Source organism: Python bivittatus, unplaced genomic scaffold (genome assembly GCF_059951505.1).
Source record: "Python bivittatus isolate LINGU-HERP-01145 unplaced genomic scaffold, Pbiv_v1 ctg000180_np1212, whole genome shotgun sequence".
In the NCBI taxonomy this organism is placed as follows: Eukaryota; Metazoa; Chordata; class Lepidosauria; order Squamata; family Pythonidae; genus Python; species Python bivittatus.
Genome location: NW_028277047.1, coordinates 5,007,139 through 5,020,481, shown reverse-complemented (window position 1 = coordinate 5,020,481; position 13,343 = coordinate 5,007,139). Strand labels below are relative to the sequence as shown.

The following is a 13,343-nucleotide window of genomic DNA, read 5'->3' as shown; positions in this document are numbered from 1 at the left end:
GTCCTGAAGAGAGTTTTATTGGCTCCAAGCACGATGTGGGTGGTGGCCCTCTGCCACAAAATCTGATTTAATTTTTGGTGTGGTGGTCTGAAAACAATATGGCAAATAAAAGACACTAGGCAGTCAAAACACCCCCAGAGCTGGTAATGATCCTGCCATGGAGGCCTCCGCCCCCTCCCCACAAGCTATTCATTGTAGTGCTTGCGCCTCTTGGCCGCAGATCGGATCATGGCGGCCGCTACACCCATCATGCCAATTGTCCCCACAGCAATGGCTTCAGTAACCTGAAAGAAAGGACAGGAAAAGGATGAGAAGCACATCATACAATTGTGCCCATTTTACAGACGGTGGCGGGAAAGACTGAGAGTGATCTAACCGCTACGTGCTTAAAAAGCTGTCAAGGGACGATGAAATGACCCACAGATCAAGAGACCTCTACATTATTTCACAGCATAGCTGCTAAGGAATAATGCTGTGTCAAAAATGCCATGCAGTTCCTCAGAAGTTTTCCTCTTCTGGGAAATGAAGTTTCTGTTTTTCTCTCTTATTCACAGAGAGCTTCAGAATTCCTTTAGAATTTCTCTTGGGGATGTTTTGATGCTGGCTTGATTGCTGGAGGTAGCAAAGGAAATAACAGCTGTTGTGCCTTACTCAGTTCTTTATCTTCCCATCACTTTGCAGCCTTCCTCACTGACATCCTCAATTGAAAATAAACCCCCCGGGAGGAAATTCCTCCTGATATTCTCCCTTGGAATTGGACAGAAGCATGGGAAGCCAGGGAGGCTGTAGACCATGAGAAAGATGTTCATATCCATCAGACAGAATGAAAAACACATTTGATTTTATTTGCATACATCCGTTTGTCACCTTATAATACAGTGTTTCTCACTCTTGGCCACTTGAAGATGTGCGGACTTCAACTCCCAGAATTCCCCAGCTGGCTGGGGAATTCTGGGAGTTGAAGTCCACACATCTTCAAGTGGCCAAGAGTGAGAAACACTGTTATAATATATTCAAGAACACCACATCTCGCCCTGTGAGAAATTTCCCCCAAATGCTCTTCTTCTTTGAAAAAACAAAATCAACAAGAAATTCTTTCATCAAACTGAATGAGAATTGATTGGATGGATTCTTCCTGCTTGTCACTTAATTTAAAACCGCTCTGAAATACAGAAAGGAAGCAACGTCCAAAGAGTTTTTCAACGGCTTCATGGAGGGTACTTTCATCCACCTTCCTTCTCCATCAAAAAGTTTTAGAAGGATTATGCATTGTGTCCAAAGCCTACAAATCCTGTTTAACACCTTCTGGGGGAGATGGGCGGCATACAAATTTAATAAATAAATCAATAAATAAAAATTAAAATTAACAGCAGAAAAAGAAAGGGGGCCGGGGAGCATCCGTAACACACCTCAGTGATATCAAAAGGGTGAAACATGCATTTTGACATTTCACAAATGGCATGGTTAGGTTAAAGGTTATTACAGTCATAGAGCACTGTTGCACCGCTAGCTAGGCAATGGGGTCATGATAATAAGTTGCATCATTCATTTCATGACACACTTATTGCATTTGCCCTTCCTTGCCCAGCCCCTGTCCTCTCCCTAGGAATGCTGATAAAAGCCTTTCTTGGAAAACCAAGCAGAATCTGGATATATATCTGCCAAAGATGGTGGGTCTCCAGAATTTCAGCACTGTCAGTCTTTGACTGCTCCCTTTTTTCAATTCCATAATTCTGTACTATCCAAAGATCAGAACTGTGCAGACGATGTGACACTCTATGGAAGCAAAAGTTGGACACTGAAGGAACAGGATAGAAAGAGTATTGATGCTTTAGGACTTTAAGGTTGGAGAAGACTCCTGAAAATACCATGGAGAGCCAAGAAAACGAACAAATGGATTTTTGAGCAAATCAACCCACAATGACCAGGCTGAAATGATCATACTTTGGACATATAACACAAAGTCCTTGATCTCTGGAGAAGTCTATAATGCTGGAAAAGGTGGAAGGAAAGAGAAGAAGCAGATGACCAGCAGCAAGGTGAATGGACTTGATTACAATGGTGATGGGTGCCACATTGCAAGACCTGAAGGACCAGGTTGGGGACAGATCATCCTGGAGAAGATCTATCTGTCTGGTGGCTAAGAGTCCACACCAACTCGATAGCACTTAATCAATCAATCAATCAATCAATCAATCAATCTCTAAGGGTACACCAATTCATCCTCAAACCGACCAACACCCCATTTAGTCCCAACTAAGGCATTGTGCTGTTGGAGAAAGAACAGCAGATGCTACTCGGATTCAACCAAGGTGCAGATTACCAAAGAACCGATCTATAGGCACCTCTTCCTTTCCTCCACGATGCAAAAATACAATCGCTATGACAAACAATTTCGCTGCATTTTGAATTCCCGTTGCCTCGTGGTAGGACCAGCTCTGGATTTATCACTACCACACTATTTTCAATATCCTCTCCTCATACCTGATCGCTCATGGCAACGCCGTATCGCAACTCCATGACAAAGTGTTCACAGTTGTGGCTGGTCAGGTTGTAGGGCATCTCTCTGCCCACCAGCTCTTCTGCCTGCTGGAGGGTCTTGGTCAGGGGCAACGGGGGATGTGTATGGTCATGTTTGTTGTTCACTCGATATTGGTCTTTTCGCACCACCGTCTCCAGCCAATCTTTCTTCACGTATGCTCGATCAGACAAGACCGCCAGTACACTGGCAGCCCCGTTCGCAAGACGGTCACCTTGTGGAAGGAGAGGGAGGGGAGACTGAGGTCACACAGCACGCTGAACCCAGGTTAACAAAACACAGTTGCTGTGTTCATTGGCAATGCCCAGCCACATAGACCAACGTTTGGGCTTAAATGGGATGATTCCACAGACACTGCCTCATTAAGACAAAGGCTGGCTATGCGAGACATGCTGAACTGCGAGCTACCCAAACCCATTTTCATCGAAGCTAATATAGTGTGAAGTAGCCAGGGTGAGCTGCAAACAGGCCAGGCCAAATTATACAGGGGAGTGAATTAAACGTGAAGGGGAAATAGTCCTTTGGCGGCGCACAGCACATTTTAATTTGGTTAGTAGATTAACCCATTTTCCGTGCGTTCACAACACAGCAAAATATCAGCTAAGCAGTGCTGGCACTGAGCAATAAACCACACTTCTCCCTTTGTGAGAATGCAGGCACTAGGTCTCTAACTAACCTAGTTAAAGCCTGTCGGGCAAATTCCACCCCCGAATGTTCAGCCACCATTTCTCTGTGTGGGTACCACTGAGATAATGATGATTATTTATTATGTGATCTGCAGTGGAATCCCAAACATCCTTATGCTGGGCCCATTGGTTTCCATGGAAACTCACATTCGGGGGCTAAGTGAACGACCTTGCCCTCTCCGACGTAGATACCCCAGTGTTGATAACAAGAGCGGAAAATCTCAATGAGGTCTCCAGGTTTTATTTCTTCCTGCAGAAGGGAAAAGAAACGGAGGGACGATGCATGAGACACATCAGAAGCGGTGGCTTCTTACCCATCTCCTAATCTTGAGGGTCAAAAAATGAGCTCGGGGTCAACCACTGAAAGGGTGATGTGTATTTGCAATATCCTTAATCTCTGGTCCAGGATCACTTTACAAAGTATTGTTCTGTTCTTCGCCTGCTCTTTTCTGCTTTTTTGCAGCCCCTGTCAGCCAGGATTTCCCCCCAAAAGGTTCTGCTACTCAAGGGAATGTACATTTTCCACATGCATCCCTGTGCAGCTTTACTTGCAAGCGACACTGCGCCCATTTTGATAGGATTTACTCAGCAGTAAGTGCAAAAAAGCCACTGCAGTTGTGAACCTGTCTATTCAAAAGTAAGCCCTGCTGAAGATCCTAGCTTGCATTCAACCCTTGAATCTGGGTGTGACCCAGAGAGACTTCCATGATTTGTTACTCTACTGAAATTTTGATGGGGAAAAATATTAAATGCATGACTTTGGATGCTCAGTTGGGAGAAATGACAGCAGAGACATGATATTTGGGTCCAGGGACATAAAAGGGAGTCATATGGAAGATGGTCAGGAACTCTTCTCTTCGCCATGGAACTAGGACCAGAAATAAGGGGTAGAAGTTGCAGGTACCTAGATTTTGTTTCAATATAAGGAAAAACTTCCTGATGATAAACAATGCACAACAGTGGAACAGGTGGCCTACAGAGGTGGTGGGTTCTCCAACTCTGGAATTTTTCTAAGAAGAGGCTAGTCAACCAACTCTCATGGATGGTTGAATTAGTTTTCCTGCACAAGATGACCCTTCAGGTTGCTTCCAATTCCATAACTCTTTGAGTCTATAACTGGAGAATCATTACATGTTTTGAAGCACGGACTACTGCATGACAGTGCAAAGCTAACTTTGGTCTTCAGTCTGGAGCAAGTTCTGTCTCCCTGCCTTATGGGGTTCAACCAGGGATACTGCAGCCCAAGCAGGCCCAGAAGAGCAGTTCTAATGCCAACCCCAAGCAACTGACTCAGATGCTGATGGCTCCAAGAAGATGGACGACTCATATAGTAAATTGGGTATGGATAAGATAATGAAATAGATGGTCTGAGAAAGGGCATGGCTCATTGGCTGGTTGGAATCCTGAACGGAATCACTTCACATTACAACATTTTGTTGCAGCTCCTACTGAGTTGTATTGACTTATACAAGCACATCTCAACAGGAAGCAAGCAAACCTTTTTCAGCAGATATCACAGCTGCAAATCCAGTTATCTGCCTTTAAAATCAAATCAACAGCTTTTAAAAAGAGCATTCGCAAATGCTTATAGCGCTGGGGATGTGAGATAGACAAGATCTCCTTCACCCACTGGAAGGTCTCTTAATTCAGTCCGTGCAAGTTGTTTCCTGGGTGCTCTCAGCACCAGAGATCTGGCAAGTGGCCTTTTCGATGACGGCGCCCAAATCTGGAAAACTCTCCCCAGCTTGGTTCGCTTAGTTTCTGTTGAAAGATCTGTGGTGGGTAAGCTCAAACTTTAAAAGGCATCCTTCTGCCATTGTTGTTTTCATTTCATCTAATTTTGCTTTTTTGGAGTTTTATCAGAAACTTCCGTTTGTGGCCATTACTGCCGAGCACTGCTTTTATTGCTCCATAGATCATCTTTCAAAGATGTGTTTCTAATGATGTTCTCTATTGATTATTCTTTATTCTGGGAGCTGCTCAATGGGCCTGAAAGCTCCCCCTGAGTTATAAAGGAGAATAAAACATTTTTAAAAGAAGTAAATACTAAATAGCAGCGCTTCAGCCCATTTGGGACATTCCCCAGCTCTAGTTCAGGCCGCAAATCAAATTCTAAATTTGCTTGCCGGATTACCACCTTCTGAAACTTGAGCGGGCAGCATATTTCAAGAAGCAGGGAAAAAATAGAGTCTCAGCAAACTGGAGAATGTTTTCTGGAACGAGCATTAAGGAAATATGACTCTTTCTGACCACTAGGAAATGATGTGCAAAGGACGGACGGCCTCAACATGTCATGACAGTTTTTGACCAGTGGTTCGTTTTATTTTCAAGACTTAAGCGTGTCTCTCAATAGACTGGGGGGACAATGGTTAAATGTTTCCCTACTGTTATTAAAATGCATTAGCAAATTGCTAACAGAAGGCAAAGGCTCCCTTGAAGTCAATGATGAACTGTCTGACTTGCATGGCAGCTTGACCAGCACAATGGATTCCTTAATTGGTGCATGCATCATAAAAATTGATCCATCGATTAGCTTGTGATATTTCAGCGCTCTTGCTCCTTGTAAATAAAAAGCAACAACAATGTTGGTTTAACTTTAAATCTCTTTTCTATGCTTGGCTTGACGGTCTTCCATTCTACCAAATGAGCTAAAAATGTTGGTTATAACATACGAATGGAACAATGGGAAAATATGGGGATGAAAGGACTGAAATTTACACTGTGTTGCAACCTTAAAGAGAATTTTTATAAAATGATGTATCGTTGGTATTTGTCACCGGAAAAATTGTCTAATACGTATAAAGGTGCTTCAAATTTATGTTGGAAATGTGAACAGCAAGAGGGGACTTTCTATCACGCTTGGTGGACATGCAAAAAAGCTAAAAAAAATTGGATCCAAATACGTACATTAATTCAGAAGATTTTAAAGATGAATATACAACTGAAGCCAGAGGTGTTTCTTGTGGACTGAGTGACAAAAAGTTGGAAAAAATTCATGGAACTTTGTTTTTTATAAGCACGACAGTGGAAGGATTTGACATTACCCACAACGGAAGAGAGCATGGTGAAGATGCTGGAGCTTGCTGAGATGACTAAATTGACAGCCTTGATTAGAGAAAAGACATTAATTAAGTTTCATGCCGATTGGAAACCCCTTCTGGACTTTTCGCGCGAAACAGAAAAAAATGAAATTATGATATATGGGTTTGATGATCAGAAAAAATAGCGATGATAGAATAAATGAAAGTTACAGCGTAAGAGTTTAATTTAAACTTATACCTAAAACTGCTGTAAAAGAAAACTGGAAGTCATTTCTTTATATTTCTTTTTTCTTTCTTTTTTCCTGCACTCTTGGCTCGGTTCTTTCTTTCTTTACTTTTTTCCTCTCCTCCACCTTAAATGTTCGTTTCCGTCTTTATCCTTCTTGTTCAGAAATCGAATAATGTGATTGCAGCCTGACAAATCTGGAGGACGCTGAATGGGGAAACGCTGCTCTAACCAATACACCCCACTGCTGGGCAAGTCCCAAACATACCAATTGCAAACCCTTTGCCTTCGTTCCCCCCCTCCCCACCCCCTGAAGGGTTAACACTCACGGCCACACACCTGTTCACTCATTTCAGGTCCATAACGTAGCTCCATAACAAAATTTTCACAGTTTTGGCTGCTTAGGCTATAGGGCATTTCTTTTCCTACCAGTTCCTCGGTCTGCCAGAGGATCTTGGAGAGGGGTAGAGGTGGATGTGTCTCATCATGTTTATTATTCACTCGGTATCTGTCCTTCCGGACAACGTCTTCCAGCCAATCCTTCTTTACGTAAACTCTCTCGGATAAGATCGCCAAGGGGTTGGGAGAGCCGTCTGCAAAATGGTCGCCTGAAAAACAGGAGGAAAAACAGCCAGATCAGTGGAGCCCGCACGGAGGGAGAAAGGCGCATGTGGCTCGTCTCCACACCAAGGCCTACCCAAACTTTAGAGTGGGCACACTCCAAAACGCAACGGGGGGGGGCAAGGCAAAGCCTTAACGTACCCTCCCTGGTATATTCCAATGCATTCTTTGTCAACGACAAACAATGGTGTGATGGCGCCATGGGCACCGAATCCGTGACATTTGACAACAATAGCACTGTCATTTATTCTCTTTAATCTAGGAGTGTTTAAATAATGTTTAATACGTAATGGATATGTTGATATATTCAGATAATAACCCTTTTTTGTTGTTGTTTCTTTCCTTTTCTTTGTTTAGCTTTGTTATTGCTTTCTGTTGGGTTTTCTTTTTATATGGGGGGGGTGTTGCTCTCCATTCTTGTGCATTTTTTGTAAAACTTGTTAAAATGATTAAAACGAAAGGAAAGGAAAGACAAAGTTGACAATAATAGAAGAAACAATTTCCTTCCTTCCTTCCTTCCTTCCTTCCTTCCTTCCTTCCTTCCTTCCTTCCTTCCTTCCTTCCCCCTCCCTCCCTCCCTCCCTCCCTTCCTTCCTTCCTTCCTTCTTCCTTCCCTCCCTCCCTTCTATCTCCCTCCCTCCCTTCCCTCCCTCTCTTTCTCTCTTCCTCCCTCTCGCCATCCCTTCCATCTCCCTCCCTCCTTTCCTTCCTTCTTCCTTCCTTCCTTCCTCCCTCCCTCCCTCCCTCCCTCCCTCCCTCCCTTCCTTCTATCTCCCTCTCTTTCTCTCTTCCTCCCTCTCGCCATCCCTTCCATCTCCCTCCCTCCTTTCCTTCCTTCTTCCTTCCTTCCCTCCCTCCCTCCCTCCCTCTCTTTCTCTCTTCCTCCCTCTCGCCATCCCTTCCATCTCCCTCCCTCCTTTCCTTCCTTCTTCCTTCCCTCCCTCCCTCCCTTCCTTCTATCTCCCTCTCTTTCTCTCTTCCTCCCTTTCGCCATCCCTTCCATCTCCCTCCCTCCTTTCCTTCCTTCTTCCTTCCTTCCCTCCCTCCCTCCCTTCCTTCTATCTCCCTCTCTGTCTCTCTTCCTCCCTCTCGCCATCCCTTCCATCTCCCTCTCTCCTTTCCTTCCCTCTTCCTTCCCTCCCTCCCTCCCTTCCTTCTATCTCCCTCCCTCCCTCTCTTTCTCTCTTCCTCCCTCCCTCCCTCCTTCCTTCCTTCCCAAAACCATATGACCCACATTTAGAAGAAGGTACAAATGTACAGAGCAGAACCGGGATCAAAAGACTATCTACGCTAGGAAGGAAAAGGAATCCTGCCACTAATTCCAGTGAAAGTGGATTTGGGTGTTTCTCTCCCATTGCCCTTCCTGGCGACTCAGTCACGAGTATCAAAATGAGCAACCCTCTTTCCCAAAACTCTGCAACAATTTTTTAAAAAATGCTACCAAAAATATGCAGGCCAACAGTGGCATTTTCACTTCCAAAAAGAGCTTATGTTGGGGGAATTGGTCTACATCAGGTTCGTGCCATTTTAATTGAGAATGCTTTTCCAACTGTAGCATTTTCTTTTCAGCTTGTGCCAACCCGAAATATGGGTCACTATCGCCCCCACTGCCCTTATTCTTTGCAGGGGTGGCTGGCAGTGATATATTGGGGGAGAGAGCAGGTAGGGGAGTGAGAAGCCATCAAGACAAGAACCCCTCCAGTTTGATGGAAGGTACCTCTTTTCCGTGTCCCAAGGATCAGCATACTTACATTCGGTTGCCAAGTAGACCACCTGGTGATCCCCTATATAGATGGCCCAGTGTTGGCAAGAAGGACGGAAGATCTCAATAAGGTCTCCTGGTTTTAATTCCTCCTGGAAGACACAAAGGGTCCAAACTCAGTGACCATCACTACCATGCCTGTTCTCTTCCTACAGGAAGACCAAACCTTGCCTTAGCGTGATCAGTCTATAAGAAGAAGAGCCATCCCCGCACAGAGGATGTTGCATCAGCAAGTCCTGGAATCCAGCAGAGCATCTTGAAAGCAAAATTGCTGCCACACACACACACACACACACGGCTTCTCTTTAGGAGTCTGTTCAAGAGCCGGTCTCAGATGATCAGATGGGTCATTGGCTGCAGCTGAACTGGAGCACATGTCCATCTTCATTCTGAACGTTGGAGAAATGATCTTGGAAGATCTGTACTATGGTGTGGGTTGGGGAAAATGCTAGGTCCTCACGGATGCCTTGTGTGAGTCCCCCCCTGGTCTGGGGGAACGATGGGGTCCCCCTAACTCCCCTAATCCCATTCCAACAAGTCTTCTTAGGAAGGTGGTAGACAGAGGTGGCCAGTGAGGTGGGCCACAGTGGGCAATTGACATCACATGCATCTTGACACCATAGTCCAAATGATGCAATTGGTGAGGTTTGCTCGATAACAGCATGGCGCACGTAATGTCATCACGGCTTGTTCTCCATACCTGTGGTGGAGAGCCACGCTAATCTCATGACCTGATAGCATTTATTGCGGGTCACTTCATTTTTCTCAAAGCATCGGTGATCGAGGACACCAAGTAGGAAAGCGCCCAAAGTTGCCGAAAAGCATCACAACAAAATAAGATGCACATTTGTGTAAGGTGGAAATTCTGCTGAGGCAAACGTTCCAATCGATCGATTGAAATTCATAAACAAATTTCTGGGCATCCTGGTTTGAACTGAGGCCCTCTGGAGCTTTACCTCTGCATCTTTAGGGTGGGGCAAGATGGACAACTGGCCTCACACACGTCATGACATCATCCCAGGTGTGAAGTCATTGTGGTTTCTTGCAGATGGCTCTGTCACACTCTGTCCCCATCTGGCCAGATTCATCTTTAGCACCACCCCTCTAACTCGGTTTCTGTCCTTTTAGCTGTTTGATGCAGATCCTTTGTGCGTGCCAAAAGTTGCCGAACATATCGGGCACACCTTGCCCAACACAGCTTTTCTCCTTGCAAGACCATTCTTAAAGCTACAGGCACCCTCTCAAAACATAGACCAAGCATCTTTGCGTGGTGCTGTAGCATCATCTGCTGGTCCTTTCATGTACTGCAGGAAAAGAGGGGGAAAGGCCTAAAATACGAGAGAAATAAAATGCTGCGGCTGCATTTTGGAGCCTGCCCTTCCCCCAAACAATTCTTCTCAATGGTCCTGACAGGTAGACTATGCTGGGAGAGAGTGATTGACTCAATGGCACCACAATCACTCGGTGACAGACTGGAAAGACATATATAAGCCTCTCTTAAATCCAACAGCTATAACAGGAGTTTGGGGGTCTTCAGACTTGTCAGTGTAACCCCAAAGTCTACCAACTCAGGCCAGCTGCAAATTAGGGGCAGGAGGGAGTGACATCCATTGATTAAGCCAGTAAAATACCATTCTGCCTCTGACAACAGACCTTGCCCCTTAAAGACTGACAAAACTTGCTGAAAGTTGGCCAAGCAATGTTCCCATTTTACAGGTGAGGAAAACTGAGGATGACAGCAGTCATTTCGCTGACAAAAAGAAAGTCCCATTTTACTCGCTGTGGTTAAACAATCCATGAAAACTGGTGCCCTCCCACATTTGGTAGCCTTTGTTTCGCTCCAAGAGGGCGAATTCCCAGCAATTCCAAACCACTTGCAGTTTGCCAGAGATTTACCAGCCAAAGTCTCTTCCTTTATCTGTGCTACTTAGCCCAGTCCAAACAGTGAATTGCCTTGCAGATACCCAGAGGGGATCTTATAAGCAAACAAAGGATCAGAGATAGAAAATAGCAACCTTTGAATGTTTGTTCCCCCACACATTACATAGCAGCAGATCTCTCTGATCAATATTACTGTTGCAATTACAAAAACAATTGCATGATGAAAAAACTGGCCAGAATCAAGACGTTAATCCAGTGTTTTTCAACCTTGGCAACTTTCAGAGGGGTGGACTTCAACTCCCAGAATTCCCCTGGGAATTCTGGGAGTTGAAGTCCACATACCTTAAAGTTGCCAACGTTGAGAAACACTGGATTAACCACTTACCCAAAACAAACAGAACTGAACATCTGTTGGGATTGCGGCCAGTAAAGTTTGAGTTAGAAGCCCACCAGCCCGAAACATTTCTTTTTCCAACTACTTCCCAATCAGGAAAATGTTGTGGAATTTCCTTCTTGCATCCCTACCATGATAGCCCACCAAATTGGCTCAGCTTTCAAAGTGGGTCAGCCTTGCCTGCAAGCACCCTAGTTAACAACCAAGTGGAATCATTTCAAGGTTGAACTCATGCTTTGCATGAGAAAAAGTTGTCAAGGTCACTGTCTGATGCCCTTTGGTACCCCAGAATCCACTAGATATACTGTAGCTGCCGCCAGATATCTCAGGCAGCTAGAGGTGGTGAACTGCTGGAGGGTCTTTTCACTTGCCCAACGTCATGTGCTCCCTTCAGCTGTGCTGGACGGTAAATATAAGGGAGTCCCATTGGTTAAAAGGCTGTGTCCATGTGGTTCTGGGGAAGTGGAAACCACTGGGCATGTCCTCTTGCGCTGTCCATTTTATAAACCAAATTTATTTCTCCAACGATTAGCAGATATCCTGGCCGACTGGACGCCGAATATCTTCAAATTCTCCTCAAAGATGAGTGGAGTAATGTTACAGTGCAGGTGGCAAGATTTTGGGCAGCAGCTCTTAGGAGCCGACGTATTATTGTGAACAATTGATATAAGCATTCTGTATTTCTATATTTACGTACTCAAACACTGATATTAACTCTGAATTTTAATGGTTTGTAATGTGTAATTTTAGGACGATTGAAGCCATGGTGCATAAATTATTGTAAATGATTTTTTAATTATAACCGACAAGTACCTTGACTAGCATACTTTTGGATATATAATCCCTTATTTGGATTGGACATATTTCATGTCTTTCCCTTTCTTTTAATACTGTACTGGTCTAATTGACTGTAATAAAGTTAATGAATGATGCCCTTTGGTAAAAATGGTTAATGATTTATGCATACACATCCTGCTTTTTCTACTGTCCCCCCCCCCAAAAAAACAAAGGCAGGTTGTCTACCAATGACAAACTAAAGAATGTGGATTAAAATGCAAATCCGTATAAAATTCTGTATTAACCACCATGATTCTCAGCCCCAATCATAAATTAACGGGCACCTCTCCTTTAAACTGTACTTCAGCAAACACCTCTGTCGAAATGCCAGCCACTAGCAATGCGATAACATCTGTTCAGCAGCTGGAAGGAAGGTGTGAGTCTGCCTGGTCCTTTTCAAAACGTTTTTGGCTGCTCCTCTTCCCCTTCCCCTTTTCCTCCCACCAACCCTCCTCCCCGCCTTGCTCCCCGCCCCTGTTTACCGGTTCGGCTGGGTTCTTAACCCTGATAAAAAAGGCTGAGTGGTTTTGCTCCTCCTCATTCATCTTGGCTAGGATGTCCTTGTGTTTTCTCAGTGCTGACTTCCTATGGGCATATCTAGAAGAGGAAAAACAGAGGACAACTCCGATTTCATTGAGGAACTCTTCTCTCCTGTCGGCGCCCTTTAGCCTGACTGGGGTGGACTGGTGTTGGCCACGGTCCCCTTCTCTGACCCTGTTGCCTAATGCCAGTGGCTGTCTTTCAACTCTTACCCAGCCATCTTGAACTTTTCTTAGTGATTTTTTAGAAAAATTCTCCGAGTTTTTCCCCCCCATCACCTCACCCCATTGGATGAAAGAAATGTTGCCTTCAGAAATGAAAGGAGGGAGAAGAGGAGGAGGAGGAGGAGGAGGGGAGGGGAGGAGGAGGAGGAGGAGAAGGAGAAGGAGAAGGAGAAGGAGGACAAGGACAAGGACAAGGACAAGGACAAGGACAAGAGGAGGAGGGGAGGAGAAGAGGAGAAGAGGAGAAGGAGAAGGAAAAGAGGAGGAGGGGAGGAGAAGGAGAAGGAGGACAAGGACAAGGACAAGGACAAGAGGAGGAGGGGAGGAGAAGAGGAGAAGAGGAGAAGGAGAAGGAAAAGAGGAGGAGGGGAGGAGAAGGAGAAGGAGAAGGAGAAGGAGGAGAAGGAGAAGAAGGAGAAGGGGACGGGGAAGAGGAAGAGGAAGAAGAGGAAGAGGAAGAGGAAGAGGAAGAGGAAGAGGAAGAGGAAAAGAAGAATGGGGAGGGGGAGAGGGAGGGAGGAAAAGGAGGAGGAGGAGGAGGAGGAGGAGGAGGAAGAAGAGGAGATGATGATGATGATGATGATGATGATGA

General features: G+C 45.0%; 1 protein-coding gene across 1 annotated transcript; it reads right to left on the bottom strand.

The window, feature by feature from the left end:
- Window positions 1–131: 131 nt before the first annotated feature.
- On the bottom strand, window positions 132–12,541 carry LOC103054530 (uncharacterized). Its single transcript, XM_088137535.1, has 6 exons — window positions 12,470–12,541; window positions 8,865–8,967; window positions 6,832–7,100; window positions 3,373–3,475; window positions 2,485–2,753; window positions 132–284 (listed from the first exon to the last, which is right to left on the bottom strand). Exons 1-6 carry the CDS (start codon window positions 12,530–12,532, stop codon window positions 186–188), a joined length of 906 nt encoding a protein of 301 aa, XP_087993661.1. The 5' UTR covers window positions 12,533–12,541; the 3' UTR covers window positions 132–185.
- Window positions 12,542–13,343: the final 802 nt, after the last annotated feature.